Source organism: Aegilops tauschii, chromosome 3 (genome assembly GCF_002575655.3).
Source record: "Aegilops tauschii subsp. strangulata cultivar AL8/78 chromosome 3, Aet v6.0, whole genome shotgun sequence".
In the NCBI taxonomy this organism is placed as follows: domain Eukaryota; kingdom Viridiplantae; phylum Streptophyta; class Magnoliopsida; order Poales; family Poaceae; genus Aegilops; species Aegilops tauschii.
Genome location: NC_053037.3, coordinates 30,188,509 through 30,198,525, shown reverse-complemented (window position 1 = coordinate 30,198,525; position 10,017 = coordinate 30,188,509). Strand labels below are relative to the sequence as shown.

Below are 10,017 nucleotides of genomic sequence, written 5' to 3'. Positions count from 1 at the left end.
CTGCAGCAGCCATTCCTTCACCTGTTTGGAAACAAAATTATCAATCCTGTCATTAGCCTGATACTAAACAGTACCTATGTAAAATAGTACAGTGCATGAACAAGCTTTGCATAACAAACTCGTGATCAGCTCTGCAACATAAACAAGAGCTCTATAACAGATATCATATTCCTGGCTATATGTCCTATGAATACCAATGACAACAAAATAAGTCTTTCGGCCTTTTAACATGGCTTGTTGTGAGTGGGGGAGTTGAATGATGCGACTGTTGTTTCTAATAACAATTAGACTACTGATAACTTGCTTTCAACTTAACAATTTATGAAACAGCTAAACCAAGGGAGACCTATGTACATGGCCTAGGCACACAAAGATAATTTGAACACCATCACAATATACAAAGCCTGGGCAAAGCACAAGTCAGAGTGCTCAGGATGCTATTTTTTATTCAAAATTACGACAAACAGTCAATTGAGGAAACACAGCCCAAATCTCACAAACTATGTTCCAACGATCTCCTTGCCCTTTGAACCATTTCAGCACATTAGCCCGTCAAACCAGGCAGTCACCCTATGAATCATGCAACTGTTCAATTCCATTACCTCCACCGAAAACGGCTGTGTCTAGAAGTATAAGATGTCAGATAATTAATAGTTTTGAGCCCCTTCTCCGAGGCCGAGGTGTGGGCGGCGGTGTGCGCGTCGCCAGCGGAGAAGGCCCCAGGGCCTGGCGGGTTCACGGGCACGTTCTTCCGGGCGTGCTGGCACACGATCAAAGCCGACATTATATTATGGCAGTGTTCAACAAGTTTTGCCACATGGCCGGAGGGGATTTCGCGTCGATTAACAAGGCTATGATCGCCCTGCTGCCAAAGAAGAATGAGGCCATACAATTAGGAGATTTCCGCCCAATCAGCCTCATTCACTCTGTCGCCAAACTGATCGCGAAGGTGCTCTCGATGAGGTTGGGGTACGTGATCGATCAGCTGATCTCGCCGGCACAGAGCGCTTTACAAAAGCGCAAGGGGATCCACGACAATTTCCTGTTTGTTCAGAGCACTGTCAAGCTTGTGCACAGGAAAAACAAGTCGGCGTTGTTGATGCAATTAGACATAGCTAAGGCGTTTGACAGCATCTCCTGGGAGTATCTCATGGAGTTGATGCAGCGGATGGGCTTCTCGGCGCACTGGAGGGACTGGATTGCACTCCTGCTCTCCTCCGCAACGTTCTCATGCCTCCTGAACGGCGTCGAGGGCGATCCGTCGTCGCCGCTGCTGTTCATTCTGGCGATCGATCCCCTGCACCGACTCCTCGAGGCAGCCACGCAATCGGGCACCCTGCACTCGGAGGGGCCCGGCTCTACGCCAGTCTGTACGCCGAGGACGCGGTCGTCTTCGTCAACCCAGTGCGCGGGGAGGTGGAAGCTCGTCCAACTGCTGCTTGGGGGGGGGGGGGGGGGGGGGGGTGGGGGGGGGGGGTGGGGGTGGGGGCGTTTAACGCCTCTGGGCTGCACCTAAGCCACGCCAAATCGACCGTCGCGCCCATCCGCTGCACTGTCATCGATCTGGACCACGTCGTGCAGAGCTCCGGAGGACAGATAGTCGGGCTCCCCATCCGGTACCTCGGGCTGACTATCACGCTTGGTAGGCTTAGGCTAGTGCATCTGCAATACATCCTAGATAGGATTAGAGCTCGTCTGGCCGTCTTGCGCACCCTGGCAAAGTTCTTCAAGGACGTAGACATTGCTCGGAGGAAGTTCCTATGGGCGCAGGACGAGCCGACGAGCAGCTCACGGGTGGCAAATGCAAGATGGCATGGCCGGTTGTCACGACTCCGGTGGACCGCGCCGGCTTTGGCATCCCGGACATGCCACGGTTCGCGCGCGCTAATGCTGCGCTGGCTTTGGCTATCGTGGAAGGACCCCGGATGCCCGTGAGTGGGGTAGACACGCCATGCGACGACAAGGACCGAGCTCTCTTCGCCTCCGCCACGTCTCTCTCCATCCTGGGCGGCAACCAGACCTCATTCTGGAGTTGCCACTGGTTGGGAGACAGAACGCTGCGGTTGCAGTTCCCGGACATCTTCAAGCACTCCATTCGCAAAAACAGGACCGTGGCGGCGGCGCTGCGGCAGGATCGGTGGATCCGTGATTTCAACACGGAAGCGTTGACAGCATTCTGCCGCAGTTCGTTTCCATGCAAGGGCGATCAGGAGGGCGGGAATCGCTCTTCAAGACGCCGCCCCTGGCGAGATCGCCTAGACTGCGGGAAGAGGCGCTGAATACTCCGCGCGGTTGGCATATGATCTGCAGTTTGCCGATCGCCCGAGGACGAGCCTCAAGTCGCTGATCTGGAAGGTATGGGTGCCGGTCCACACAAAGATGTTCAGCTGGCTGCTGCACCATGATAGTTTATGGTGCAACGACCGCCTCCAGCGCCGGGGATGGGAGAACAGGAGGCTTGCTCCGGTGCACCCCCTAACTCAATTTCCTAAAGGTATTCTTGACCTCTGCCATCTATTTTTTCTCCGGCCCGCCGCTGCCCATATCCAAGCCCCGTAGCCCATATCCAAGGCCCGTATAACCCGTATGACCCATACGTATGTATACGGTGACATCCCGAAAAAAAAGGATGACACGTCCCCACGACCAGGTAGGACCTGCCGACGGCCGATCCATCAATCACGCAGCTCAATCAATCACGCAGCTCCATCATTCACGCAGCTCCTCCATCATTCTGGTGAGGTTCTGTAGGAATATCGGCGGCGGCGATCTCGTCCGAGAGCGCGCGCGGCACCGTCGTCAACCTCCAGCGCTCGCAGGTACCGCATCCCGTTTCCCCACGCTTGTCTCGCTCGCGGCAGCATCAAACAAACTGCCGCTGTTTTCGTCGTAGTGGTTAACCTAGCGGGGCGGGTAACCTAGCTTTTTGGCGGTGCAGGCCATCGCAGATCTTGTTCTGGTAGTGCTGCTCGTCGTGATATACACAGTGATCACGCAGGCTAAAGTGGGTTTCTTCTTTCTAGGGTTAACCTAGCGTCGGTTGCCGTCGGTTGTGTGCACGACGGCTCCGTTATTTGATGCGGCGGCTTACCTAGGTATCCGGCGATCCAAAGTAATCACAACTGGTGCCGTGGGCTAGGAATCCGGCGGCGCATGTTATCACGGGTAGCGCTGCTTCTTGCGATCCAAAGTGATCACATATTGGATTCGTGGGACGTACCTTAACGCCGCTCGGTGTGGAGAGGGGGGGGGGGAGGATCCATGGGCGATCAGAGGTCGTTGGCGTCGGTTGTGTGCACGGTCTGAACGCCCTCGGTTGGGGCGCTCTCCGGTTGGGGTAGTTTATTTAACATTCGTGATCGTGCGCTAGGTGTTGTATATGTCAGCATTGATAATGTTTGCACATGTGATGATACATATTAATTGTTGTAGGAAATGGCGGACGATGAGTTAACTGATATGATGTATGACATGGAGTTTGGAGAACTGATGAAAGACTGGATAGAAGATTGGTCAGATGATGAAAATTCAGATCGTGGAGATAGGTCAGAGAATGGGAACGTATTGGAAGATCTTAATGTGAGTGGCATTATCATGTTGTAATTTTTTGATGGCATCCGACAATATTATATTTTGAAAATTTATAGATGGATGAACATGATGATGGTCAGGAAAACAATGAGCATGATGATGGTGAGGAAAACAACTCGGAGATCTCGAATGAAGATTACATTAGTCAGGTATCGAAGTGGAATTTTTTGTTGGCATGCATGCAAATTGAATTAATCCTGGAATATTATATGATAAGTACTTATGTATTTGTGTTATATTTTTCAGCTCATTTCCGAATGCCATAATGCGTACGACTATTACGGTGAATCCGACACGGAGACATGCCTTGATGTCGAATCATTAGCTGCACCTGATTCTGGGGAGTCGCAATCGTCGATCATCATGAGTGAGGTATGTATGTAATCAATGTTGTATGGAAGTAATGTTATACCATAGAAAACTGTTTTCATGGCTATGTTATGATTGTGTAGGTGACAGAAGTTGAGGGGAAAAAGAATGTCCAGGATACTGCTAGTGCAGATGATAAGAGGGATATGTTCATGCAGATAATAAAAATGACTTTTACGTCTCACGAGGCTGCGTATGATTTCTACAACAGCTATGCTAGAGATAATGGTTTCAGCATTAGAAAGAATAGGGTCAGGTATAGCAAAACCGAGTCACGTATATGCGTTATAGGCGGTTTGTTTGTTCCAGACAAGGAAAACGTGACAGCAGGTTGCTAACCGAGGAAGGACACAGCCGTAGGCTCAGACCCGAGACACGCTGCCACTGCGAAGCGCACCTAACCGTGAAGCTTGACCAAAAGCGTGGGGTTTGGTATATTGATAGTTTTGAGGACAAGCATAGCCATATCTTGGCAGGACCGGACGAGGTACCTTTTCTTTGGTCCCACAGAAAAATCAAAGAGTACCAGAGAGCTGAGATACTGTCCATGGGAGCTGCAGGGATTAGAATTCACGACATGATGGATTCCTTCATCAGCAAACATGTATGATATGGCGGTGTTGGTTTTACCAGGCGTGAAATATACAACCTTTGCGCCAGGGAGAAGAGGAAGCTGCTTTCAAAAGGTGATGCTGCCACAGTCATAGCCATCATGGCCAGTAGGAAACAGAGGGATCCTAGCTTCTTTTTCGAGTACAAGCTAGACAAGGAAGGACATATGAATAGGATGTTCTGGTGTGACTCCCAGTCTCGTCATGACTATGAGGACTTCGGCGACGTGCTTGTATTTGACAGCACGTACAAGATAAACCGGTATGGTATGCCATTCATACCCTTTGTTGGTCTTAACAATCACCGGAAGACCACTGTTTTTGCTTGTGCCATAGTTTCTGACGAGACCGAAGAGACATATGTGTGGCTGCTGGAGACTTTTTTGAGGTCCATGTGTCAATAGATGCTGAAGAGTGTTATCACGGACGCGACGCTGCGATGATCAAGGCAATTCGCCAAGTCTTGCCAGACGTGTGGCACCGTATATGTACATGGCATATAGAAAAAAATATGAAGATTCACCTCAGTCACAAGCCTTGAAGGAGTTCCGAACTCTTCTATACTACAGCACGTCCACGGCCACGTTTGAGGAGAGATGGCACGCGTTTTCCAAAAGATGGCAGTCAGAAAAAACAGTAACATGGTTGAGACGGATGTATAAGAAGAGGAGACTGTGGGCCGCGGCTTATCTGACAGAGGGTTTTTGGCTTGGTATGAAAAGCAACCAGAGGAGTGAAAGTCTAAACTCATGCCTTCACCTGCACCTAGACGGTGAAATGACCTTGGTGGATATGATTTTGCACTATGAGAACGCCGTTGTACGTATCCGTGAGAATGAGGCACGAGATGATTGCACGGCCTCACAGAGTTTACCGGTGCCAGTTACTAGCCCGAGGGAACTTGAGATAGCTGCTTCTCACGTCTTCACTCCAGCAAACTTCTATATGTTGCAAGCTGATCTTAGGAAAATTGGCGGCATGGAGATTGTAGAAATAAAGCACGGAGACGGATCACAGCAGTACATCATGGCCTGGAAGAATAACCGGAAGAGCTGTTTTTGGGTGGAGTACACTCCAGTAAATTCCGCAGAAACTATAAGGTGCAGCTGCAGAAGAATGATTCGAAAGGGTCTACCTTGCAAGCACATATTCCATGTACTGAAGTATTTGAATATATCTGAAATACCAAAGTGTTTAGTTCTTGTGCGGTTCACGAAAGACGCAAGGTTGGGACTGCCCGCGAGGCGCACAAGCGATCTATTGGGATTTGGATGGACTGGAGCAGCTGAAAGAATGAAATATAGCCAGGTCAGTGTGTTGGCTTCAGAAGCTATGCATGCAGCATGCAAACACCCAGCTTTGTGGGACCAGTTACAGGAGAGTTTGAAGACCGTGATAGCTAAGAGCCATGAGTATGATCAGCTAAAGGAAAATTTGAGTAAGAAAACGGTTGCTCTTAGTACTTGTGCAATTGAATATGTAGACGATGGTGAAGGCAACATAGTTGAAGTTCAAGATCTTATTAAAGTATGGATGAAAGGTGCAACTAAGGTAGATGAGAACCGCCCTATGTCGAAAAATGGTAGGCCACTTTTGTACGACGAGATCAGAATCAGGTGCGGCGCATGCAAATTGCTAGGGCACACTAAACGCAGCAAGAAATGCAAACTAAATAAGAAGTAAGTTTTTGTATGCATTGTAGGTTATAATTGTTTTTAACTTGTCATTCATTAACTTTTCCTGTTATCGTGTGCAGAAGAGTGGTGAGTGAAGAAGAGTAGAACAGTTGCTAAAGTTATGTTAGGATGAATCCAGTGATCTAATAGTGAGGTGTTTACAATGTGTTACTGCATACATGATACATGATATATACTATTGCAAGAGGCCAGTACCTTGATATAGTCCTTGTAGCATATATGGACTAAACAGGAGGCGGTCACTAGGGACTTTAATCATGGAAAATGGATAGCATTTTAGCCATTGTAATGATGGCATCTTTTGTGTTGTCCACTCTAGTTATATTATATTAGAAAACTAGACGATACCCGGCATGTTGTTGCGGGAATGTTTTGCAATATATTCATAGAGAAATGGTTACGTGTAACATGTATATGTTGTTGCGGGAATATTTTGTTTGCATGTTGTGGTGGACCTTTCTCCATATATGTTGAATGACGAGGTGGCAAACTTGCATGTTAAGAGAAATAGGTTAGTGGTGGCTAGTTGTTTAGATATAGAATATGTAATTATGTGTGGTAATAATTAATTTTTTCACTTCTTTGGTTCACCACCATTTAGATATAGAAGATACCAGCTCACTTTGGTCTATAGTATAGACTTCGTACCAAAAACCCACCATTTGAATTTATACTGCCCTCTAGACTGACTGATCAGAACATCGGTCTATACCTCAAGGGGGCATTGTAAAATATATTTTTTTTTCCAAATTTTCTTTCATGGATATGTTTGGCACATGTGGGTCACCGTGTCATAGAGAAATTGGGTGATTTGGAGGTGTTGGAAAAAATCAACTTTGTTCAAAAAATGGCTTAAGTTAGACCAAAAGGTCCCTCCGGAATGCGGTGATTTTTTCGACCACCTCCAAATCACCTCAATTTTGGCACACGTGATCTCTTGCACAAACAAAGCTAGGTTTCCAAGGTTTTATATTTTTTTGAATTTTTTTGAATTTATACTGCCCTCTATGCTGATTGATCAAAACATCGGTCTATACCTCAAGGGGGCATTGTAAAATGCATTTTTTCCAAATTTTCTTTCATGGAGATGTTTGGCACATGTGGATCACCGTGTCATAGAGAAATTGGGTGATTTGGAGGTGGTTGAAAAAATCACATTTGTTCAAAAAATAGCTTAAGTTAGACCAATGGTCCCTCCGGAATGCGGTGATTTTTTCGACCACCTCCAGATCACCTCAATTTTGGCACACATGATCTTTTGCACAAACAAAGCTAGGTTTCCAAGGTTTTTTTTTGAATTTATACTGCCCTCTAGACTGACTGATCAAAACATCGGTCTATACCTCAAGGGGGCATTGTAAAATATATTTTTTTCCAATTTTTTTTCATGGACATGTTTGGCACATGTGGGTCACCGTGTCATAGAGAAATTGGGTGATTTGGAGGTGGTGGAAAAAACCACCTTTGTTAAAAAAATGGCTTAAGTTATAGACCAAATGGTCCCTCCGGAATGCGGTGCTTTTTTCGACCACCTCCAAATCACCTCAATTTTGGCACACATGATCTCTTGCACAAACAAAGCTAGGTTTTGAAGGTTTTATATTTTTTTTTGAATTTTGTTGAATTTATACTGCCCTCTAGACTGACTGATCAGAACATCGGTCTATACCTCAAGGTGGCACTGTAAAATATTTTTTTTTCCAAATTTTCTTTCATGGACATGTTTGGCACATGTGGGTCACCGTGTCATAGAGAAATTGGGTGATTTGGAGGTGTTGGAAAAAATCACCTTTGTTCAAAAAATGGCTTAAGTTAGACCAAAAGGTCCCTCCGGAATGCGGTGATTTTTTCGACCACCTCCAAATCACCTCAACTTTGGCACGCATGATCTCTTGCACAAACAAAGCTAGGTTTCCAAGGTTTTATATTTTTTTGAATTTTTTTGAATTTATACTGCCCTCTGTGCTGATTGATCAAAACATCGATCTACACCTCAAGGGGGCATTGTAAAATGTATTTTTTCCAAATTTTCTTTCATGGACATGTTTGGCACATGTGGATCACCGTGTCATAGAGAAATTGGGTGATTTGGAGGTGGTGGAAAAAATCACATTTGTTCAAACAATAGCTTAAGTTAGACCAAATGGTCCCTCCGGAATGCGGTGATTTTTTCGACCACCTCCAGATCTCCTCAATTTTGGCACACATGATCTCTTGCACAAACAAAGCTAGGTTTCCAAGGTTTTATTTTTTTTGAATTTATACTGCCCTCTAGACTGACTGATCAAAACATCGGTCTACACCTCAAGGGGGCATTGTAAAATATATTTTTTTCCAAATTTTTTTTCATGGACATGTTTGGCACATGTGGGTCACCGTGTCATAGAGAAATTGGGTGATTTGGAGGTGGTGGAAAAAACCACCTTTGTTAAAAAAATGGCTTAAGTTAGACCAAAAGGTCCCTCCGGAATGCGGTGATTTTTTCGACCACCTCCAAATCACCTCAATTTTGGCACACATGATCTCTTGCACAAATAAAGCTAGGTTTCCAAGGTTTTATATTTTTTTGAATTTTTTTGAATTTATACTGCCCTCTGTGCTGATTGATCAAAACATCGATCTATACCTCAAGGGGGCATTGTAAAATGTATTTTTTCCAAATTTTCTTTCATGGACATGTTTGGCACATGTGGATCACCGTGTCATAGAGAAATTGGGTGATTTGGAGGTGTTGGAAAAAATCAACTTTGTTCAAAAAATGGCTTAAGTTAGACCAAAAGGTCCCTCCGGAATGCGGTGATTTTTTCGACCACCTCCAGATCACCTCAATTTTGGCACACATGATCTCTTGCACAAACAAAGCTAGGTTTCCAAGGTTTTATACTTTTTTGAATTTATACTGCCCTCTAGACTGACTGATCAAAACATCGGTCTATACCTCAAGGGGGCATTGTAAAATATATTTTTTTCCAATTTTTTTTCATGGACATGTTTGGCACATGTGGGTCACCGTGTCATAGAGAAATTGGATGATTTGGAGGTGGTGGAAAAAACCACCTTTGTTAAAAAAATGGCTTAAGTTAGACCAAATGGTCCCTCCGGAATGCGGTGCTTTTTTCGACCACCTCAATTTTGGCACACATGATGTCTTGCACAAACAAAGCTAGGTTTTGTAGGTTTTATATTTTTTTTGAATTTATACTTCCCTCTAGACTGACTGATCAAAACATCGGTCTATACCTCAAGGGGGCATTGTAAAATATATTTTTTTCCAAATTTTCTTTCATGGACCTGTTTGGCACATGTGGGTCACCGTGTCATAGAGAAATTGGGTGATTTGGAGGTGTTGGAAATATCACCTTTGTTCAAAAAATGGCTTAAGTTAGACCAAAAGGTCCCTCCGGAATGCGGTGATTTTTTCGACCACCTCCAAATCACCTCAATTTTGGCACACATGATCTCTTGCACAAACAAAGCTAGGTTTCCAAGGTTTTATATTTTTTTGAATTTTTTGAATTTATACTGCCCTCTATGCTGATTGATCAAAACATCGGTCTATACCTCAAGGGGGCATTGTAAAATGTATTTTTTCCAAATTTTCTTTCATGGACATGTTTGGCACATGTGGATCACCGTGTCATAGAGAAATTGGGTGATTTGGAGGTGGTGGAAAAAATCACATTTGTTCAAAAAATAGCTTAAGTTAGACCAAATGGTCCCTCCGGAATGCGGTGATTTTTTCGACCACC

At 45.3% G+C, this 10,017-nt stretch overlaps 1 protein-coding gene across 1 annotated transcript; it reads left to right on the top strand.

Moving 5' to 3' along the window:
- Positions 1 to 817: 817 nt before the first annotated feature.
- Positions 818 to 2,279, top strand: LOC141042661 (uncharacterized). Its single transcript, XM_073511523.1, has 2 exons — positions 818 to 1,370; positions 1,723 to 2,279. Exons 1-2 carry the CDS (start codon positions 818 to 820, stop codon positions 2,277 to 2,279), a joined length of 1,110 nt encoding a protein of 369 aa, XP_073367624.1.
- The last annotated feature ends 7,738 nt before the right edge of the window (positions 2,280 to 10,017 follow it).